Genomic DNA, 23,692 nt, shown 5'->3' with positions numbered 1-23,692 from the left:
ATATACTGCTACATTTCTTTCATTTCATAATGTTTCATTTTTGCTGCATCATAGCAGTCTGCTTGCTGCGGCATTTTCTTCATATAAGGACATATTAATCCGTCTGTTTTCTTAAATATATCTGTCGTTTCAAACAGCTTGTTTTTCCACATTTTAGCAATCTGGTAACTGATAAATCTTTTTAATCAATTAGGTTATTTCTGTCAGTTCAGGCTCTTGTGTAAAACAGCCACACTGCAGTTTGTTCACACCTGACAGACACATTCAATCATTTCAGGCTATTTGTCTTATTACTTCACTATTCTCTATTTCATTATCTGAGGTTATTAAAACAGCCTTCTGTATGATACATTGCAGACTGTTTGTTTTGCCACATTACTGCAGTCCGCTGGCTGATATATCCTTACTCCACAGTAGACACGTTCAGTCTTCAGAAGCTGAATCTACAAAATATGAAGAACAGATTTGTACAAAAGTTTACATCTGTGCTACTATGTGGCATGAAAATAGAACGGAGATGAAACAGATCATGAAAACACTTTTCCGGTAAATGAAAGTGGCACCTCATTAATTCAGAATTGTATTTAAAAAATGTATTTCTATACCTTTGTGAATCTTTACGTTCTACATGTACTTTGTTTTCATTGAAATCACCATGGCCTTAATTTCCCTCAGTTTTACTTTACGACCTAATTCTACTTCGACTCCAATAAAAGGACAGATTAATGGAATCAGATTAATCAAACAGAGAGCACATTAGCTATTTTACTGCAAACATCCAAAGTTATAATTGGTCCCCATTTTCTGGAAAGTTAAAAAGTTCTGAATGTCTGAAGAGGCGAAGTATTATTTTAGTTTAACAAATTACAGGCTAGATTATGACCAGGCTGTGCGGCAAATAGCCAAAGATGAGGTAAAAGACTTGAAAGATGGTAGTGATTATTACGAATTTGAAGGTAATTCATTCAACAATGTATATGCTTTTCTTGTTGTTTTTGTTTTTTTTTTTACTCGGATTTTTATACCATGCTCAACTTAAACTTTATAAAAAAGATCGATTTTGAAGCGTTTTAACGCAGCCTCCCTCTGTACATGGACAGTAAGACCGCTGTTTGTACTTGGACAAAGAGACCTTGCTTTACCAGTATACATAGACTACTTCTAGTTGGCCGTGAAGTCTAACGTGTTTTATTGTGTTCTTTGATGTTATAGATCGTTTTTTTCAATGTCGAGGGGTTTACTTGTACATGCATAAACTACCTAATCTGTGCGGATCATTTGATATTCTCAAAAGCACGGTGCACCTTGATTATATTTCCATTTAAGTTTAGATTTTATTGGTGGATGATAAAAAAAGTTTTAAATTTTTCTTCCAGCTCATATTTTGTTTGATGATGCCATGCAAACTGTTGATGGTAAACGAGAACCAAATGAATTTGTAAAACAAATGATGGAGATCATAACTGAAGCAGGAACGTAAGTTTTGACAAATATTTGCGTCAATGTAACGGTGAACAATAATTGAAATGGATTATTTTATTTTTAAAACAAAAGTTACTTGAATATTTCATAGGATTTTCTGTCAAAATTCAAGTCATGTTGAGATAGGTAAAGCCTTTCCAAAAATTGACCTCAGTCACACTGTTGTATAGAATCATCTTAATATCCATTTAGTGCGGTGTATGACTTCCCAACCAACATGAACGAACCAGATAAACTGGTCACTCCCTATGGTGGTAGGCTGATCTACAAACTACCGGGACATAACAACTTAATTGTTCATCTCAAAGATAAAGACAAGATCAGACACAAAAAAAGATGGTCACAGGTGAGATCAAAGACAAAAATTTCATAAGTTGCCGATAGTAAAATTACATATATAAACTGCTAATTGTTTTCAAACAATAGGAAACTCTATAATATTAATGAATTTTAATATTTCTACCAATTAACATAGAAATGCTGTGGACATCTTTAAAAACAGAGAATCTATTTTTCGAAGCAAGATTTGCGTTGTTTTTTGTTGTTGTTATTTATTATTATTTTTTTTTTGCATTTAAAAAAAAATTAACAGACACATTGCCTATAATACATAAATGTATATATTTAAACCAAAAAGTAATACAACTGTAATGTAAATCAATGAGGTCTTCTAAGATTTCACTTTAACGGTTGCATCGGTAGAGTCGCTGTGTTCACTGTCACAGGGACTAGGGAACGCAGAATAAGAAAACTGAAACTGGTTTGATTGTTATTAAAGTGATAAAAAATTTGACCATGATAGGATTTTAGTGGCACATTGGAATATATTTAATAAACTGTTCTTAATAAGTTATCTGAAAGCCTCAGAACTCATTTTTTTATCATTGCAGATAATGTATATGTATTACCTACTGGGATTCAAACTACTTCAGAAGGAAATAACAAACCCGATTGAGAAAAACATTGAAAAGGTCGCTTCAATATATGAAGCTTTGCCAATGAAGGTTCTAAAAAGGGTATTAATATATTTTTTTTCATTTTTGCAACATGTGATATTTTATAACATGCATGGTGGTAAACTGCTGAAAAAGATATTGTTCATATAAATGATACTAGACAAGTACCATATTTTTCTTCTAAATTTACGTAATATTAATGCAATGGCTGGGGTAAGAAAGTCTACATAAATGACCAGGCTGTGGTAAAACAAATGATAAACTTCAGACTCCATGAATTTGAAAAATCCTAATACTATCTACTGTTCAACTATGGAGTGAAAATGCGAATAAAGTCAGGAGTCAAAATTCAGTGCAATTAGTGTCTTGAAAAAGAAAATGTGTGTGTATTCCTGTTCAATTTTTACCATTCCTTACCTTCTTCTTAAATATGTTGATAGTCTAAAAGCCTATTTGAAAATTTAATTCCAATTTATCGTGTTAAAATATTTTTTTCGTCTTTAACACGTTACATCAGCTTCAATGAAAGTTGAGGCACAAGGTCTTGCTCCAACCATCAAATATGCAGCCCAATTATATATGAACATGTTCATAAATAATCGAGCTGCGTATTTGAAAGTGGAAGCAAGCCCCGCAGATGAGGAAAATATATCGGGGTGTTAAGTCGTGCATTTGATCATTTAACTGTTCCTTTCTTCATAGGCTGAGAACACGTACGTCATGGCTTTGGATGGAGATGTAGATTTTTCACCGGAAGCCCTTCTACTCTTGATTGACAGAATGAAGAAAAATCCTAAAGTGGGTGCAGCCTGTGGGCGAATAAAACCTGGGGGATCAGGTAAGATAACATCAAGTTTTGTATGCATCTTAACCGATGCCTGTCAAAGACACACTTCCATTAATATGTACGATGATAAATCTAGGGTAACAAAATAATCGCAGGAAGATGGGTACAAAAAAACTTCTATGATGAACCAGTAAAATAGTCGTTCACTGACTGGTACATACAATAAACTTCGGCTAAACATTGAAATGGTCGTACACTGACAGGTACATACAATAAACGTCGATTAACACTGACGGGTTCATACAATAAACTTCGGATATATAAGCATTGAAATGGTCGTACACTGACGGGTACATACAATAAACTTCGCAAAGCATTGAAATGGTCGTACACTGATGGGTACATACGATCGATAATCTATGGGTGACCATTGAAAATGGTATATATAACCTTGCTGGTTGTGTGTAACCCTGGGAGCCCGAGTGATGGCTGGTGGTGACTGTGTTGATGTGATGCCCTCGATCACACCACTGATGACTACGGATAGGCGGGGTGATTGACAATTAGCCGCTGCCAGCTTACTGGCGATGCTTTGACCGTATTTATTGCAAAGAATTATTAATTCAACATGGAATGCCTTTTTATACGATAAGACAAATTACAAAGTTAATTAGCATGACAAAATGAGACTACAACAGATTAACACTATGGATTAAACCGAACTTAGAGTCTATTGTCTATAATTATAAAATAGTCTCAAATGTGTCACTTAATCCAAATGGATATAAAAGTAGAAATTCTAATTTAACACATAATTATTCCTTAATTAAATTATAGTAAATGACTTAAAATGAAGAACCACAATGAAAAACAAATAAAGATTATAGTGTCCAAATGTCCGGAAATTGAAATGCTTAGTCCAAATTCATATATAACAAGCATGAAAACGCTTGGTTATAGGTACATACGATAGACTTCGGACGACCATTGAAATGATGGTACACTGTGTGTATTATTTTAGACAAAGATAGAGTTACTGAGATTGGTCCACAGTTGCATGTTTAATCATAATATAAACATCGCAAATGTTAGAAATTATTTGTTTTTAAATTCATTGTGATTGTTTTTTTTCTGTTTTCAATAGCAATTTAAGATGAGTAAATATATTGCCTACATATTGTACCGGTTTTGATTTAAGGACCCGTGGTCTGGTATCAAACATTTGAGTATGCCATAGGACACTGGTTACAGAAATCTGCGGAACACGTGTTTGGATGTGTGTTGTGTAGTCCTGGTTGCTTTAGTCTTTTCCGAGCTAAGGCACTAATGGATGATAATGTGATGAGGACCTACGCTAGCATGCCAACCAAACCTGAACATTATCTTCAGTATGATCAAGGTAATACACCATCGTTTCTTCCCTGAAATATGAAATATATATAATGGAATAAGTTCATCCGAATGTCATTTTTATACCTGTTCGAAATATTTTTATACAGTTAGACTGACAACGCGGTAAAATGTTAAAATTATAAAACAGAATTATTTGAACACCGTTAAACTACAAAATACTCTATAGCTACTTAGTTTTGGTAAACAGAGTGAGATTTGTAGAGTTTAAGCCCTAAATATTTAAAGGCTTCAATTGAAGAATACAAACTTCATGTAATAAAATCGGAAGATAATATGTTGTGGTCATAGTGTCTGTCCTCCCGTCCGTTCAAGCATGATACTTTGCAGTACCAGTTTCACTAAACAATTAAATTTGTATCATATCACAATATCTGTTCTTTATTCATTTTCTTTTCATGGTAACAACTTTTATCCTCCTGAAGCTTTTGATTTGCTATCATTTGAACACAATATGTAATACAACAATGTCCTAAAAAGTTGATAACTATACCTTATAGGTGAAGACAGATGGCTGTGCACTCTCATGTTACAACAAGGACACAAGATAGAATACTGTGCCGCTGCTGAAGCTCTTACCTTTGCTCCTGAAGACTTTCGTGAGTTTTTCAACCAAAGAAGGCGATGGCTTCCTTCGACAATGGCCAACATTTTGGACCTACTCATAAGCCACAGAAGAACAACCAGACACAACTCTAATATTTCTTCATTATACATTATTTACCAATGGATTTTATTTCTGTCGTCCATTCTCGGTCCATCTCTTGTTCTCTTAGCCATGAAGTCAGCAGTTACCACAATTATTAAAGATGGTATCAGCAACTGGCTACAATACGTAATCATTTATCTCCCAACAGTAATCTTTATTTATATCTGTCTGAAATGTAAGACTCAGACTCAGTTGACCATTGCTATGGTACTGAGTGCGGCTTATGCAATGGCAATGATGGCTGTCCTGGTTGGGACCATTGTCAACATAGCAGAAGAAGGGTTTTTTGCACCTACAGCAGTTTTTATGTATGTAATCATTGGAATATTTCTCATTGCGGGACTTTTCCATCCGCACGAACTAGGAGATTTATTTTGGGGAGTTCTCTACTTTGTCTGTATTCCTGCCGGATACCTGTTCCTTATTGTATATGCAATATGTAATTTGAACAACGTTTCGTGGGGAACTAGGGAGACACAAAAGGCCGTTTTAGAGCAACAACCGGAAAGTAAAAAACTTCGGAAAAAGCAGACAGAGGAGGAATTCGGCATTATTTCTGAAGATGTTCTTGAGGACATTTTAAAACAAATAAAAACCACAAAGGTAAAGGACACTTCTTATACAGATATGATACCCAATACTTTCCAGTGGTATAACAACCTTGCCTTATTGAGATCGTTAGAAAGTGCCCAGAACATTTTTAGAAATATCGATGAAGAAAAAGATGAAGGACAAGGAAATACATCTACACTCGTTCGAACTCGAAAAAAAAGGCTTAGTTTTGCCAAATCAGTGGTACTAAAATCCAAATCAGAAGACAGTGATGGCATTGATGATGAAACATGGGCTAACGATAACGGTTCAATAAAACGTCTAAAAGAAGATGAAGTACAATTTTGGACGGAACTAATTGAACACTACTTAAAACCGATAGATGCAAATAAAGAAAAGGAAAAGGAAGTTGCACAAAGCTTAAAAGAATTCCGAAATAAAGTGACGTTCGCATTTTTCTTCATTAACGCGTTATGGGCAGTCATAATGTCAGCTATGAATGAAGTGAAAGGTGTTTTGAATATTCAGATTCCGACACCAGGTGGTAATACGACAATTGAACCGTTAGGTCTTCTTTTCTTGTTAATATTTGCTATTCTCCTAGTACTGCAGTTTTTTGGAATGATACGACACAGGTACGGAACGCTACTGCATGTTTTGTCTGTTACTAATATGTTCCCAAGGCGAGGAGATCCTGAAACTATCATACAGAAAATTAAAGGTAAAGGTACAGATGACATCCAGGAATTCGTCATTGATAAAAATTCTAGACAAAGGATGGGTGGTAATAACATGTCGAATACTTCTGGTCCAGATAAAGAAGATGTGGATCCTATATATGAAAATTTTATGAATGGCGGTAGAAAGATCGAACTTGGAAAATCTATGAAAAGAAGACCAGTTTATCAGAAGAATGCACCTTTTGATTTAAAAAAGACCCTTCATAAGAAAATTAATGAACAGCATGTAGGAAGAAGACATAAAAAAATTACTGAAGTACTCTAGCGACACGTTGGACGAACGAAAATATCCTTGATATATGATTTTCATGGACATTTACCCTACCCATTTACGAATTAATTTGTCGCCAATACAAAAACTAAAGCATTTTGACATTTTTGCCACTTGTCATATCTCGTTGACGCAGAAACATATTTTTAATTCAAACCCCTAGACTACATTCTACAGAACGATGAGAATTGAAATGTAACCAAAAGTGTACCTGTCCCCCACCGAAAAATTGCTTAAGTTGACATATTTTTGAATGTCACAGTCCTTAGTATATTTCTGCTTCGATAAAAAATGGCTTATTATTTTGCATTTTCTCACAATTGATGCTTTAGTGGCTCTTTTTATAACTTGTGAAGAGTTTCATAGTCAGAATGAAAAATCGGTATAAACTGAATTTCAATATTTCCATAAAAAGTCGAATAAATTCAACTCTACAATTTCTTGTATGTCGAAAACGTCTTAAATTTTGTATCATTCGATTGGTAATTCAATTTCATAACTTAGACTTCATGAAAGAATTAATAAGAACTAAAAATATTTCTCCTACCCCTATAAAAAAGGTCTCCGTATCAAAAGGTTACCAAAGAATTTTGGGCATGTATAATTAAGGTAACGATCGATGAATCTCTTAATTGTTTCCTGTTTGGGCTACAATCATTATATAGTCGTAAAAAAGGGAATGATCAGTCGAACAATACAAAATGGAAATAATTTATAATCTATGGCGACGTAAATGCGATGCACGATGGACCCTCCCATCAGAGTCCATGGACTTGTAAATGCGTTAAAACTTCTCGACTAGTACCAATGTGTAATATGTGTGCATTGTATCATCTGAAACTACATCAATGTAGAATATTTTATTTATTTAGTAGTAAACATGAGCACACAGTAGTGTTATGCCATGATGCCGCATTTTTTCTTGTCAGTACATTTTACTAGATCAGATTTTTTTGGGGGGATTTATCGCACTGTAAACCCTGGTTTTACCAACTATATCCATCCTGAACCGAGTAAGGAATATTACACTTTCAGGGTTAAGACTGTTATATGGACTTTTCTTTTTGACTAATACGCGTTGTGTATTTTTGACAACGGTTGATTTTATGTGCATTAATATTCATATCGTGTGTGTGAAAATCATCGATGTGGTATTAATTTAAATTTTTGATTTCTTTACTTGCGCTGTACATTTTTTGCATTTGCTTCGACACTATATACAAACAAATTGTCATTTAATGACAAAGAAATGAAAAGATTAGGTCGCTCCATATAAGGTTTAATCCTTGATGCACTGAATAAGATTTAATTCCAGGGGATTGGTATATAGTTTCCCTGTCATTTCGTTTTTAGCTAAACTGTAAACGACAGATTACGAAACACTTCGACCTATAAACATGGTTTTAGCAGTTAAATTGTACTCAAAAAAAAAATCTATAGAATCATCCCATCTCGAATTTTGTTCACTGAGAAAAAAAAATTGGTAAATTGAAACATTGCAATATCGACAAGAAAATACAGTATTTGTATTAAATGACCATTAAATTGCTCATTATTTATAGCAGCCTTACAAATACAGTGAAAGTACTATTGTTCGTGGGGTACCAATATTCATGGTTTTCGTGGGTAGGCCAAACCACGAAAATTGGTTCTCAACGAAAATGAGATTCCCTTTGATCTTTGTACTGAAAACCTCAAAACTACGAATTCGAGAATTCACAAATTTTTGTTTCTTCCCTAATCCACGAAAATTGGTATCTTCGAATTAAAGTACTTTCACAGTAAGTGAAAATGGGTAATTGATGCATGTTAATCAGCAGAAGAATAAGGAACAAAATGTTTGCTCCACCCAATCCCCGCTAACCTGACTCTAAATTCGAAGTTTGCCTTTCTCTACTTGAAATGCTATTACTTTCAGATTTTAGAAATTAATATCAATTTCTTTTGATAAACGTTGCACAACTTCACCCCACATATTGAAACTATTTAAAGATATTTTTATTGAGAAGATCGTCAATTGAAGAATTTGTAAAGTTTTTATATATATATTGATCTTTTTTTATATTAATATTTCATGTACTTATACATTATTTAGTGAAACATTAACTCAATAAATGATAGTCGCTTCATCGAATATGTTCTGGTTGACCAAGTTGTCGAAAAATTGTCCCTGGAATTTCCACACACTACGGAGGTGGTGCTTCTTCACCGATTTGTTGTGGAATTTCCTCCACTGAATGAGGTGTTTAATGAAGTTTAAAAACGCAGATCACAGACATTTTCAGAACTGTCAGTATTGTTTGTTCGTCTTTTAGTAATTCATTTGGCTTCGTGAGAAATTTACAGAGTTGCATGGCATACATTCAAGTAAGTTATTTTCTTCTCTCTGGTCAGATGAAGTAAGACTAATTGAACACTATAATTCTGTATTGACTACTTACATCCACTACTAAGGGGTTTTTAACATCCTTGACTACCCTGTCGGGTCTCGGACATCCAGAAGGGGGGGGGGGCTTTTTATATCCAGGTGGGGCTATTTACATCCAGCCCCCTGACTTACATCAAGTCGCATATTAACTGTATTAACAATGTCCCAGTCATTATTTTTTTTTCAACGAATACCTAACTCCAGTTCAAGTAGAATTATGTTATAACAAACACGATTTTATAGATTTTAAAATATATCTAATTGTCGATCCATGACGAAGGTCTAAATCAACAATTTAATGGGTTTTTTTTTCTGGATCACTTGTCATTAAATCTGGCCGCGGATCACTGTGATTCCCTTGTATACTTATACTTGATCTTAATGGATAACATGTCTAGTGGATTTTGTTAGATGAAAAAATAAATAAAAAGTAAACCTGCCATATACAAGAAGTAAGTTAAACGTATATTGTATATATAAATTATATTTTTAACATTAATACTTATAACATTTATGGTCTCTTTTGATTGAAAACAATGCTCGATTTGACAGTTAGTATCTGCTGTTTGATTTTTAAGGGGATCGTTTATCTACTTGGCTTTTTTTACCATCTTTGCTTCACTTTATAACATAAAAGTGTTTTAATAATCAAATATTTGATCTAAATGGATTTTTTTCTCCAAACCTAACAAAACCGTTGGTTAATTACAGAAAAAAAAATCTATAGAGTCAACAATGGGTCGAAGGAAATATTATAAATTAACAATTCGATTGCAGTCTAGGTAAGAGATATCAACCCTTTGCAGTAAAATAATGTATTTTGTCCTGGTATATAGATCAATAATTAACTGTTAACTGATAATTGTATTTAAATGTGAACCCTCAGGCTATGTTTCCTTGGACACACCTGTACCTATGGAAAAGACTAAATAAAAATATTATCATTGTATGAAAAATGGAAATTATAAGATTAAAACATTGACAGTCGAGAGGCGACTCACATGGACCATGCAATGGTAAGGGAAATTCTTTACACAGTACAATATATTTAAAATTCAAGCAAATTCATAATGAATCAAAGAAAACAATCGATACTCTGAAAACTGTGCCAGCATATTGAAACGTGCTATGTTCTTTATTTTGTTTCTATGATTTTAGAAGTTATAAATACTTTAAAAAGCCAAAAAATGATTAAATTAATAATCAAATAAATAAATACATAAATTTCCAAAATAATTTTTAACGTTTTGTTATAGCTCCATCGCATCAAACGTTTCCGTAAGGCAAGAAAAGACAAGATACTTAATGAATTCCTAAGTCGATCCGTCCTCAGGTTGTTTCGTCTCCTCTAATAATTATATTGTATAAATTTATATGTGTATTAAATTCAGTTTCATATACTGAAACCTGTTATTTTGTACAGACAGTTTTATTTACGACAACGGTCATGGATACGGCATGGCGATATTTGAAACGGGAGAAGTTCTCCATTTTCATCTTATATTAAAAAAAGAACGGATTTTTTTCCTTTCTGAGTAATTGTTTGATGTCCATTATTTTTGGGTAGGCTTGGATGCTACATTGAACTTGTAAAAAACGTGACTAAAAACAAGTAAATGGATAACAACAACCCTTTAATGATGAAAAATAACTTCAATTGAATAATTACTTTTAATTTTGTAATTTAATAATTATATATAATAACTCTAAACTGTATTCAATTATGAACTATGATCTATTCATTTATATTGTACATTTTTTTATATTTTAATTGCATGAATTCATAATGCATCGAGTTTTATGGGTGTATCCCTCTGCATCATGAAAACTGATTTATTCATCGTGTCATAGTTTCCCTTGCGTCTACCCAGGACTTTTTGGCTTTTTTATGAGCAACTCGGCGGGTGTTTCTAGAAAAGCACGGAACGCTTACCCTACCGGTGCACCTGATCCATGCTCCAAATTTGTAATGCAGTTCGAGTTGCTCATTTACTTTTGTTACTTTGTATGTATTATTTTAGTTACTTTATGTTCTTTGTTGTGTGCGTCTGTTTTCCATGTCTGGTCTTTGTCCTTTGATTTCCCTTGATAACTCTCTCATCGACATCAAATCAGTATTTGTGGATCTACTGGAGATGCATCCACTAGGGGCGGATCGACATGAAATCTTCCTCAAACGGAAATAGCAGTATTTGTGTTAAAAAGGTAAAAAGCAACTCAAGTTCTCAGTGGCAACATACTTTAATTACATTTGTATGAAAACTAAGGGTTTAAGTGAATAGGTAACGCCCTAGTTGTTGGTCCAAGTTTTATACTTATCTCACAAACCATTCATTATTCCATATGTTCGTTGGTGTGTAAATATTGAGATAAATTGTAACTTAAAATTACTGAACGAATTGTCTCATTATCGTTTATTTGTTTCCCTTTAACGTAAATGGTAGAAGGTATTTTATATTTGCGAAAAGAATTAATTTAATTCCGAGTGTTAAAATTAATCCCCATTATAATGCGTTTTGATCAAGTTTAAATAAGAAATATGCCAAATAGACTTACAAGTCAGTTATAGGTTGCCAGCGTATCTATCTGTGCAGAAAAGGTCAAAAAGGTAAGGTCCTCCTTTTATTTTTGAAGATAGTATTCTTGAATTAACACACATGCTTAAGATTTGAAACAGATTTGGCACGTCCTTCCCAAAGGTCTCCCTAAAATGACATAAACACCCAAATGTACCAAGTACGTGTGTTTTATAAAAAAATACTATTATTCTAGTTACCTTACTGGTAGCACTTTTGCCTGTTTTTTTAATAACACGTTAGATGCATTATAATTGTTGTCTTATCTAATTTCAAGTGGCGGACACCAAGTCACCGTTACCACCACTAAGTTTTCGAAGCGAAGACGAGAAAAGTCTGGACGTAGTCACTGCTGTTGGACTATATAACAACGAACCCAGTACAGAGAGAAAAGAAGAAAAAGCTTTTGATAGTGTTAATCTGAAAGACACAAATTCTGAAAACATTGAAGATACATTAGTAAGTGAAACCACAGAGAATCTGCGTGAGTCTGGTGATGATAAAGAAATCATGTCAAATGCATCAACTGAACAGACAGACAACAATGATGTCGCCGAAGCTACGTTAAGTTTGTCTGAACCTGCTGATCAAAAGCAAACCCTTCCGCCGAGCTCAGGAGACAGCATAAATAAATCAGACCAAGCACCATATTTCGGTAGTTCAGTTAGCAATACAGAAACCGACTTGGACCATAAAAGACAAAGAAGTCCTGAACAAAGAAGACTTGAAACTCCCTCTAGTGAGCACGCGAAAACCGGAAACACTGGTCACGAGACTAATAGGTCACAGTCTACAAAGAAAGAAAGTAAAATAGGTACTCAAAAGACACCACAATCAAAATCGAATGTGAAATCGAACAGTGATGTAACTGATAGCGACCGATACACAGATAGCAATACAACGGGTGGAAGGTCGTCAATAGGACATACCCCACGAAGTTTCCAAGAAAGAACTCGTGTCAAAGGGAAAAGTAAATCGCGTTCAAAATCACCCAAACTTAAAAAGGGCAAAAGTATCTTGAGAAGCGAATCTCCGAAACCATTATCATTCATGTCTACGATGCTGAATAATGGATCGATATACCGACATCCTACCAGGGGAAGTAGTGATTGTAGCACAGTAACACTGCCAGTTTTGAATTCTACTTCCAGTATTAATAAAGTTTATGTTGATGACACGGAGAAAATTTTGAATCGTTATCCAAAGCGCGATAAGGATTTTAAATTGGAATTTGTGTATGACATCAGACCTAAATATCCATCTCACTATGTTCCAGAAAAGAAAATGAGTCGTCGAGAAGCGAAAGTATTCAGTAACATTAGTGGGATTTACGCAGATTATAAATCACAGGATGACCGTACGGCCAAGAGTATGAAAAAAAGAGAAGAGCGAATGAAAAAAATTGAACAACTTAAACATTCAGAAGAAAAGGACAAAAGAAGGGAGAAGATAGAGAGGGCTTTGGAACAATATGAACAGTTAAAGGATGTTCGTGAAAAATTCGAAATTCTTTGTTGGTATAGAAACCATACGCAATATATCACTCCGCGCGTCTTAGAACATGAAAAATTGAGCCGTCATATGTACGGACTTCCGGAATCTTTGGAGGAACAGGAGAAATTAATTAAAAATTTACGTCGAAAAAGTAAGAAACGAAATAGTCGAGTAAAAAGTCATTGATTTGTTATCATCAGAGTTGATACTCGGGCGAGCGCTGTGATACACAACTGTCAGTACTATATCACCATTGAAATGATTTTTTATATGTCAAAAGATGTCAATTTAAAACAGAATTGTGCTGTTATTTGACGAAACATTGCTACAATTTTCTATCCACTTTAATTCTATCGAAAAGTCTTTCTATATCATTAGTTTATGTTTAAGAATTTGCGAATATAAACAACAACAACAGAACTAATTTTAGTCTAGAGATTTAGAACAAAAAACCAAACATCATTAAAGATAAAAAAAATTTTGGAAGGATTTAGAATTTTGTACAAAACGACACATAAGATAATGTTTTATCTAGAAAAAAAAATAGAACCCAGAAGAAAAGCAAAAAATTAAGAACACTGAACATAAAGGCAAGCAAACATATTTAAAACCCTTAACAAAATGACACAAGAGATGTTTATCTAGAAAAATTTGCAATCCTTAAAAAATCAATACTTGTTTTCTTGTTTGTCTCTGGATCACTGTGAAAATTAGCCGACAATATCCTATTCCTGCCACAAGGCAGCGAGGAAAAGTGTAGGTATTAGAAAGTGCATGAAATCTACTGCAGCCTGCAAAGCGGAAGGAATTATTATTTCTGATTCATTATTTAAAAAAATTTACTTCTATCTATAATGCTGAAATCTACGCAAAAATAATCATACTTGTTTCAATATTTCAAAGTAACAAAATAAAAGCTAATTGGTAAGGCAGCAGCTAAATACGTGCATATCGGATGGAAAAAAATAAATCGCGCTTTATATATTTCGAGCTTGTAAGACACCCTACAAGTACATGTAAATTGGCGTGACAAGGCAGTTGCTCTAAAAATTCCCTTTAAGCTTGGTATACACAATTTATTCCGTATAAGAGTTGTAAGCAGTGACTTTTGTCTCAATTAGTACCTAATAGTAACATAATAGTAAATGTCTTGTCTTGTCCTAGCCCTGATATTTGTAAACTTGGTCATATTGTTCAGTAATTTGTACTAATTATATTTATCAAAGAGTAATCAAGTGAACTATATCTTTATTCTCATAAAGCCAATATACATTGGTACAGAGATTACTGCATGCAACATACAATACTATAAGCACAATAGCTATATACAATACTTACAATAACGTATACAGGAGACTATGGTACAGTGTAAGAAAGCCCCTATATAGATAAATTGATAAGCCTGGTAAATTTACAGTTTTTCAAGCAGTACCGGTTTTCTTGTGGATATCAGTTGAAAATTTAAGTATGTTTTGGTTACAAAGATAATATTTTGAGAGAAATCGTTTATGTTCCTCATTTAAGGCACTACATTCCAAAATATAATTTTTCACAATTACATAAATTACAATTACGATTTTCTCTTAGAATATTTCTCCACCTGCCTGTCTCAACAGGTAGATAATTATTGGTAGTTCTAAACCTACAAAACGTCATAGCATCTTTAAAATTTTTAAAATAAAATTCTAATTCATTTTTAAATAATTTGTAATTGATTGACTTTGCCGAGTCCATTATAAGTGTATTCCAACTTTGTCTAAACTGATCATGGAGTCGTTGTTTTATAAAATGTTTCAAGGCCGATACACTAGGTGGTATATTAGTCTCTTATATATAACAACAACCATATTCATCAAAAATTGATTTAATAAAAAGTAACAATTTATAAGTTCTATTTCCCAGGTCAAATATCTTTTTCGAAAGTCCCAAACCCGAAGAAGAATTTTAACGGGGTAAGAGGGTACAGAAGGAAGAACCTGCTTTTAAACGTTGAATAACATCACTATCTATATATCTTGTGAAGCAATCACTTGAACAATATCCTAGTAACTTAATCTCGTTGTCAGAGAGACCTGCTTTTGAGCCCCAGGTAGCGGCTCCACGGCGAAAGGAATGACCACCATAGCTTGCGGTATTTACATTTAAATTTTGCAAAGCAAACCGGAAGGCATTTAAAAATACAGTATGTTAAACATGACTTATCTGACAAGAGAAAAAGGGGGTCCAGAGAATCTCCGGCTAAAGCTAATACATGAGACATGGCTGTAGCTGGACATAACGGGTGATTACTTAAACAAGGCAATACCACTTCTATTGGTTTTGAACGATATTGAAGCGTTTTAACTACTTTTAAACGTAAAAGCATGCCCCAGCTACATGGTAATACATCAACCCTGCGAAGATTAAGGTCGGGATTAAACGTTCCCTTTACAAGAAAATTATTTGGTCTTAAAAAGCCAAAGAATCCTGTCAAACAACCTGCCCAAAAAACAATATTGTTGTGGTTTGACTAATCAAGAATGTTCCTTAATTCAATAACAGTTCCGGCGTAACTGGCGCTTTGCAGGATTGACTTGTTCCTAGTTCTCTTTTCACACCCGTTAGTAAGTGCTGTATATTCCAAGAGTTAGAAATAGGATCCTGTATATCGTGCATCTTATGTAAAACAGAAATAATGTTCAAGTAGGAGCGAATAGAACTATATGCGAAATGTTTCTTGTCCACTAAATATGCGATATAAATCTCAATAGTCTTCTGGTCACATGATACCGGCTGCAGTTTGTACTCGTCGCAAAACTGAAGATACGTCTGCAGGTGCGTGGCGTACGTTCCAGCTGTTGATTAAGCCCACCTCTTTCCTTTCAATCTACCAACGGCTATCTCCAAGTCCGCTATCATATTTGCACCATCTAAAAAGATAAAAGGCAAACGAAACATGTCTCAATAGTTCATGTACCGTAAATGGAATGTAACTGTAATTAGTTAATGTAACAAAGTCTCGAAAGTTGACATTCTTCGTGAAAACGCGAGGCAGCATCGGCAATAACGTTGTAACGCCCTCTCAAAAATTTTGCCTGAATGTCAAAATTATACATAGTGGACAACCAAAACAAAGTTCTCAGTAAACTCATCAGCCACTTGTTCTTTGTCGACCCCTTATTCAAAATACATTTGGTCGTCATATTGTCCGTAAACTTTATAACAGTTTTATTTGTCCATAAATGTCCCCAACGAAGTACAGTTAAGATGACAGCAGCAGTTTCTTTAATATTGATATGTTCATTTTGAATAACTGGCAAGTCAATAGACCAATTAACATAAAAGAGATCTCCATTGTAATAGCCAGCGTCTCCTAATGAAGACGCGTCAGTTTGTAACGAAATGATTTTGTTCGAGTCCATATATTTCACTGTGCCACTGAAAACCTTCATAAATTTAATCCACCAAGAAATGTCAGCAAGAAAATCGGCAGATAATAACACTTTGTTACTGCGGTTTTCTACATTAGAAATAGCGTCAATTAAACGTCTGAAGAACGTTCTACCACCTTTCACCGTTTGACAAGAACTTGCCGCAAAGTGACTGAAGTTGTTTAACACTTGCACGTTTGCGTTTTTCAAAGGATAACAGGAGGCTAAAAAATTCAGATTGCTTCTGCTCTGGCATGGTAAGTGTCAAATCACGGGTATCCATTATTATGCCTAAAAAGTTATTCGCTGTGCTGGACCTTCTACCTTCGAACAGTTTATGTTAAAACCTAATTGTCTCAATGTGCGAACCAATAAAAGCAAATCCATATAACAATCATACATAGTTTCTGAAATAATTAAAAAATCGTCTAGATAAGCAATACATGTTATATTGTATACACATTTCATAATTTTACAAACTGACCCACTCAACATTTGAAAAAATTTTGGGCTTCGCGAATGGCCAAATGGAAGTTTAGAATCATACATATAAGTAGGAACATCATCACCTGTGAAGGTCCATTTTAAGCCGGTGTTTTCATGATCTAACTTGTGATATTTAGCGGATCTATACGCACTTTCAAGGTCAACTTTTACAAGAAAACTATTTGGTTTAATAAGTTTTGAAGCGTGTCGCATATCCATATATGAACAATTTGTATCACTTGTATAAGAATTGAGGGAAATTTTTACAGGCTGAACAACGTCATGACTTAAACGTATTTCACCATTTGGTTTTGGGACAGCCCCTAGTCAGCTCACAATTGTTGAAATCTTTTTAGTAATCACATAATTTCCTAAAGCAAGCTTATTTCGTAGCTGAATTTCTACTTTTTCGCGTACTTTAAATGTTGATGCATAATTTTCACGATTGGTTGGATAATGCAGGCCAAATTTTGTACATAAACGAAAGCCATTTTTTACTCCATCTAAAATGAATTCTCGGTCCTCTGTTTCCATAGGTAATAGGCGACACCAAGCCTCGAAATGCAGGGTGTTAATCGCGGATGTCGCCTTCGGCTCCACAACTAGTCCCGATTTTTAGGCACTTCCTGGTTTTTTGGTCTCGTCATTGGTTGATTGTGACCATTTAACGCAGAGTGAGCACTAGAAAAACAAACTGCACAATTATGCATCATTTTGCAATCTACACGATAACATGAATTGTAATTGAAGCTTCGACAGATCTCGCGTCCATCGGACAGAAACGGACCTTTCCACCGATCATCAGTAATCTGTTTCTGATTTCTACCCTTAATGGCGACTTTAAAAGCTTCTACGAATGCTATAGACACTAACTGAAAGTCACGCAAATCTTGTCTATATGTTCCCCATTCGAATAACTCATCGGCCTGCTTTTGACGATATTCTTTGTCGTATAGCAAAACTGAATACTATACATTCCGGGCGGCTAAGCGATAGACATCGGCGGTATAGTTGAGGGAACCATTAATATCCGTTAAGCCGCATTTGTTTCACCAATTCCTGCATGATTTTAATGTTCGCGTAGCCCCACTCCTCTATTGTAACCTTATCCAAAGATTTCTTTTTGCCTATGCGAAACTCAACTTCACCGCCCAAAGTAAACGTTTCAAATTGTTCAACGGGCTCTGGCTAGATGAATGACAAAATCTGAAGCACTTTTTGTTCTTTGGAAGTAACTAATAAGCTAATAGGCTCACCTGTATTTGAAGGAAACTGTGAAGATGACATCGTTGGTCCTGTCTTGAGCGAATGCATTCCGGAATTCATCGTCGAGGCTTGCAAAGTCCGCAAACTGTCTTTTTCTTGTTTAATTTGCAGGCGTAAATGTGCTTTCTTCCTTTCAAGTCTGAGATCCCTCAACTGTTTTTCTAGATCCTGCAGTTCTTCAACAGCATCGTGTGCACCGTCTGATTTGGGGCTTTCGGGTTGTAGGTCGACATCATTTTGCTCGGCTGATTCGTCAGCCGCATTTGCACCGTCGTCTAAATCGGGTCTTCTGCCCTTTCCTCGTCTTAACCCTTCTATCAGGTCTTTGAGTTTACCCGGAGTATCGGCTCCATTCGTCATATTACTTTCAAAGCTGACAAAAACAGTGTGTCGCCATTAGCATATTTTTGCACTAGCAGCGCGGCTCGTCAAAACGAGACTGCGGGATCGTATGGAGGCCTAGCGAAAAAACCCAAAGCATGCGCGACAAATTCAAACATTGTGCTAAAAAACAATTTACTAATAAATTCAATTTTTTCCAAAGACCCAAATTTCACATCCATATAACAGTACTGGTTTAATCATATTATCAAATAGCTCCAATTGTAGTTTAACTGAAAGCCTACATAAATGTCCAATTTTTAATACTTCATACATTGCTCTGTAAGCTTTATCGGCTAGACGTTTTTTTTTTTTTTTTTGTTAAATCAAAAGTGCATGTCCTGGTGAAAGTAATTCCGAGATATTCAAATTCGTTTACTATGTCGATTTCCGATCCTTTTAAAAGAATATTCTTCATTTGGGTTAATTCTTCCAAGTCCGAAAATCATTATTTTTGTTTATCGATTTTTACTTTTAATTTCCACATATCACAATATACACCGAATGCGTTAAGCTTTTTTGCAAGTCTTTTGAGGAGTCAGACAAGAGGGCCGTATCGTCAGCGTATAAAAGCAAAAATAACTTAAAAAATTTTAGGTTCCTTTTCCGCGACACGAAAAAGTCTTCAGAAAAATTGAAAATAGAAAAGGAGAAGATTTTCTCCCTGTCTGACACCCATTTCGCATTTGAAAAAGTCAGATTTTGAATTATTGTGGGAAATACATGATTTAATGTTATCATACATATTATGGATAACATTATACATCTTACCATTGATATTATTTTGAAGTAGTTTGTGAAATAAACCGTCGCGCCATACTGTATCAAAAGCTTTTTTGAAGTCTATAAACGCGCAATATAGTTTTTTCTTCTTATTTTTCAAAACTTGAAACAATGTATATATATTATATATGTTGTCGAGAGTAGAATATTTTCTCTGAAGCCGGATTGGTTTTCTTTTAAAATATCAAATTCGTCTGAATAACTATTTAATCTTTTACTAAATGTAGCTGTGAACAATTTTCCGAGACAACTTACGATAGTAATTGTTCAATAGTTTTATGGCTAATTCAAGTCTCCTTTATTTTTATATATTGGTTTTACCATTCCACTTAACCAGCTGCTCGGTATTACACCGGTGTTAAATACATGTATTATATTGAATAATTTCTTGTAGATATCTAAGAATTTGTCTAACGAATTTTTAATATATTCATTTATAATATTATCGTCTCCACACGCCTTATCGTTTTTTTTTAATTCAATACACATTTTCGTATTTCATCCCTTGAAATTGGACCATTTATTTGATAGCGTTCAGTGTAGGGTTTTCAATATGTAGCTCATCCACATTTTCACTATTTATAGAGTTAAAATTCAAGTTTTTTAAAAAGTCAAATAGCTGTTCAAGTTCAATATTTGGTTGTTTCCTTCTTTTTTGCGATCCAAGCATTTTCCAAAATTTGTTCGGATTATCATTTAATGCACCATGTAGTTCGTCAGACAACTTTTTACAAAATGATTTATACTTATTGTCTACTATATTTTTATATTGCTTTTCTGTTCCTAACATGAGTGTTTTATTTTGCATCGTAGGCTTTGATTTTAACTTTCTTTTAGCTTGATAAAAATTCTTACATTCATAATCAAACCAAGGCTTATTTGTTTTGTTTTCTATCAGATTTTCATTTTTCGTATTTTTGATAACACGAGTCTCAAAAGTTTCTGCAGCAGAGTTCAAGAAAATGTTCTTTAAGTCATTAAGCAACTGTCTCGGTCGTTATGTCTTGTTTGTTACTTTGAAAGGTTATAGCGGTAATCAAAATAATGTAATCCAGGGACAAAGACCAGACATGGAAAACAGACATACACAACAAAGAACATAAAGGAACTAAAATCATACATACAAATTAACAAAAGCAAATGAGCAACTCGGACTCCACTAAAAACTGGGATCATGGACCAGGTGCACCGGTAGGGTAAGCGTCCTGTGCTTTTTCTAGAAACACCCGCCGAGTTGCTCATAAAAAGTCAAGTACGGGGTAAACAAACGAGGAAAGGAAACTATGACCCGTTGAATAAATCAGTTTTCATGGTGCAGATGGATACACCATAACGATCCACAAGTTCATGGTGACGACCATAAATCTCCTGTAGTGATGACTTCAATCTTGTAGCAACATAACCCTGTTCCAGAAGCCTATCAAAGTGTGTAGAAAGGTGATCTACAACGGAAATATCGCCAAGAGAGACTGTCGATATCTTTAAAGTACCTTTCTGTGTGGTTATCAGGCAATGAGGGGCCTGATTGGGGTGGGGGTCTCATCACGATTCACGAGTTGATTGTTTTGTCAATCACGATTCACAGAAAATAAATTACCATGATCACGGATCACGAAAATATAAAAAGAGTATCCCCAATCAATCTCGATATTAGAGATTCCGAAGCTGGTTGTTTGTGTTGTAGATTGGTTCAATTAAGCTACAATCAAATACACTACTGGATCATTATTTGTTTACGTGTTGAGTTCTCCCATGTTCTAAATTAAATCGCCACTTCAACTTTTTAAGCCAAGAAAGACAACTCAATGGAACTCTTTATTTCCGTAATGGAAAAAAATCACGAGAACTAAATATATGTCCCAATCAAGAAGAACGAACAGAAAACTACAATGAAAACGATTCACGAACAATGCTTTCATCACGAATCACGAAAAAAATAAATCTGTAGAAAAACGGATCACGATAGCGAAAATGCGCCGGTCACGAGGGGCACGTCATTTTTCTGAAATTGTTCTTTACTTTGCCTCAAATATATTCAATACATCTAGAAAACACCGAACTGCTACTTGAATTTATAATGAAGTATCTATGACATAGATAATTTTTGACGACTTAAAAATAAGTTTCCCGCCATTTTCCGTAGCACATTTTAATCAAATTTGACCTATCAATATCTTCAAAGGGCAAATTTTACAAATACTTCCATCGTTTCTTTCTGTATGTTACAAGGTATAAATACTTGGAAAATGCAAAAAAAATCTGCGTTTTCTTCATGTGCCACATTTTGCCTGATTTTGAGACGGAGATGTACTTAAAAGTAATGTCAACATGATAAATGCAGATATATAATCACCTTCAACATTTCGTTTGCTTGGTAATAAGCTTTCTGATTGGAAGGTTCTTTAAGTATCCAAATTATGCATAACCGACGTCAACTGGGCCTTACTCTACGATTCAACAAAGAGTCTGAACTGTAATTATAAGGATTGTTTCTTGTATTTTTTTATCAGGTAATATGGTTTAGGCTTTTTGTGTAGTTTACACTTTAATTAACTGCTAAATATAAGTGTTAACTGCTGCAAACCAGGTTATTTCGAAACAATCCTTCATCAGTTATGGATATGTTGAAACCATCTTACAAGAATCAAGAAAAATATTACCTTCTTACTCATATCGTATCACCCCAGTGTAACCAATCAATCTTATGGACTCACTGCTTCACTCATATTAAGACAATACCTACCACAGGTTATTGGTTATGTAAAATGGAAGTCGATGTCGAATTAAAAAAAAAGCTTAGACGGTAGAGTGAGCCTGTTAATTACATTGGGCATTTTAACCCGGAGAAATAATGGAAACTTTGGACGCCTGACATTTCTTATTAAACCAGGTATCACAATTAAATACCAGGAAAAAATAAGACACAACAAACGAACAACTATTACATATATAGATGAATTTTAAATTTAAGTATTAAAAAAAATAATCGAATCAAATAAAGACTCAAACTATCTATTTCGTACAACTATAAAACTTACCAAGTTACTTTGTTTATACAGATGCTAACTTTCTATAATCTAATTCTAAATAGCTTATGAAAAAAATACCTGTATATTTCACAGGTGACTTAGTGGTCTGCAAAGATTAATAACTATTACAGAAATTAAATATGTCGATGCTCCTTTACTCTTTATTATTTATTGTAAACAAAATATTGCTAAGTTTTTCATATGATAAGTAGATGAAGAAAGTACAATAACAGAGTAAAAACTTAGTATGGAAGATAATGATAGTTTTATAACAAAGTTGTAAACCTTCACATCACATGGTTTGTGCTTAACATATTCGAAAATAAGTTCAAATGTGAATACTTATTAAATTAGCATTATGGATATCCTTTATTATTTTAAAAGTTAAAAACACAAACAAAACACAGTATGCATCTTTTATAATAATAAATATAAAACTATCATTATTTTCTTAATAAATAAATAAAAAAATATTTCCACTTTTTACTAAAATATGATATTTTCAAACTTTCTTATTCAATGATGAGGTATTAAAAATTCATTAACTATGTGTAGATATCATATTCCTATGACGTTTCTTAGCTGCCATCAAACCAACAGAAAACTCGCATACCTCAACTGCACATGTGTTGAATTGTTTATGCTTTCTTTTGTAGTATTGTAGGTATATGTATATACCAGTGTAAAGCATATGAAAGAGTTTTATCTCGTCGTTGGCATAATTGTCCATTTTTTTTCCCTTTCACTCTCGAAAAAAAACCACACTCTCTTTCATTATGTAAGGCGACGTGTTTCCTAAGTGATACTTAATGTGTTGTGTAATATTACAACACCAACAAACACCCCCCAAAAACAAACAAACAAACAAAATAAAAAAAGAGCTCAAGCGTTAACACGACAGTCTCCACTCAGTACATACAGTGATTATGTAT

The 23,692-nt window shown here is 34.0% G+C and overlaps 3 protein-coding genes and 1 pseudogene across 11 annotated transcripts in view; 2 read left to right on the top strand and 2 right to left on the bottom strand.

Moving 5' to 3' along the window:
- Nucleotides 1–9,036, top strand: part of LOC148622723 (chitin synthase chs-2-like) — a 38,313-nt gene extending 29,277 nt beyond the window's left edge. For all 7 annotated transcript variants that reach the window (XM_088572832.1, XM_088572835.1, XM_088572831.1 and 4 more), the window contains 8 exons: nucleotides 358–546; nucleotides 871–956; nucleotides 1,377–1,476; nucleotides 1,675–1,828; nucleotides 2,373–2,498; nucleotides 3,141–3,276; nucleotides 4,424–4,624; nucleotides 5,136–9,036. In XM_088572832.1, the coding sequence (XP_088428958.1) occupies nucleotides 358–546; nucleotides 871–956; nucleotides 1,377–1,476; nucleotides 1,675–1,828; nucleotides 2,373–2,498; nucleotides 3,141–3,276; nucleotides 4,424–4,624; nucleotides 5,136–6,901 (2,758 nt within the window). In that variant the 3' untranslated portion in view covers nucleotides 6,902–9,036. The remainder of the gene's footprint in view (nucleotides 1–357; nucleotides 547–870; nucleotides 957–1,376; nucleotides 1,477–1,674; nucleotides 1,829–2,372; nucleotides 2,499–3,140; nucleotides 3,277–4,423; nucleotides 4,625–5,135) is intronic.
- Nucleotides 9,037–9,135: 99 nt separating this feature from the next.
- LOC148622722 (uncharacterized) lies at nucleotides 9,136–13,829 on the top strand. Of its 3 annotated transcripts, none has more exons than XM_088572837.1 (2): nucleotides 9,136–9,274; nucleotides 12,189–13,829. In XM_088572837.1, coding segments are annotated over exons 1-2 (1,404 nt in total). In that variant the 5' UTR covers nucleotides 9,136–9,273; the 3' UTR covers nucleotides 13,592–13,829. The 3 variants fall into 3 exon arrangements, with proteins under 3 accessions (XP_088428963.1, XP_088428964.1, XP_088428965.1); XM_088572838.1 differs by having other exon boundaries at nucleotides 9,178–9,787; XM_088572839.1 differs by lacking the exon at nucleotides 9,136–9,274 and adding an exon at nucleotides 9,800–11,540.
- Nucleotides 13,830–15,349: 1,520 nt separating this feature from the next.
- LOC148622721 (uncharacterized) lies at nucleotides 15,350–16,342 on the bottom strand (annotated as a pseudogene).
- A 2,147-nt stretch (nucleotides 16,343–18,489) lies between these two features.
- Nucleotides 18,490–18,927, bottom strand: LOC148622720 (uncharacterized). The gene has a single exon (XM_088572840.1). It carries the CDS (start codon nucleotides 18,925–18,927, stop codon nucleotides 18,490–18,492), a length of 438 nt encoding a protein of 145 aa, XP_088428966.1.
- Between the last annotated feature and the right edge of the window lie 4,765 nt (nucleotides 18,928–23,692).

This window comes from Perna viridis, chromosome 3, assembly GCF_037379345.1.
Source record: "Perna viridis isolate PV_CMFRI_1.1 ecotype Kerala chromosome 3, ASM3737934v1, whole genome shotgun sequence".
NCBI classification, from domain to species: domain Eukaryota; kingdom Metazoa; phylum Mollusca; class Bivalvia; order Mytilida; family Mytilidae; genus Perna; species Perna viridis.
This window is presented reverse-complemented; position numbering and strand designations above follow the sequence as displayed.

Coding starts and splice junctions, on each gene's coding strand:
- LOC148622720 (XM_088572840.1), bottom strand. CDS start 18,927: ATGACGAATGGAGCCGATACTCCGGGTAAACTCAAAGACCTGATAGAA.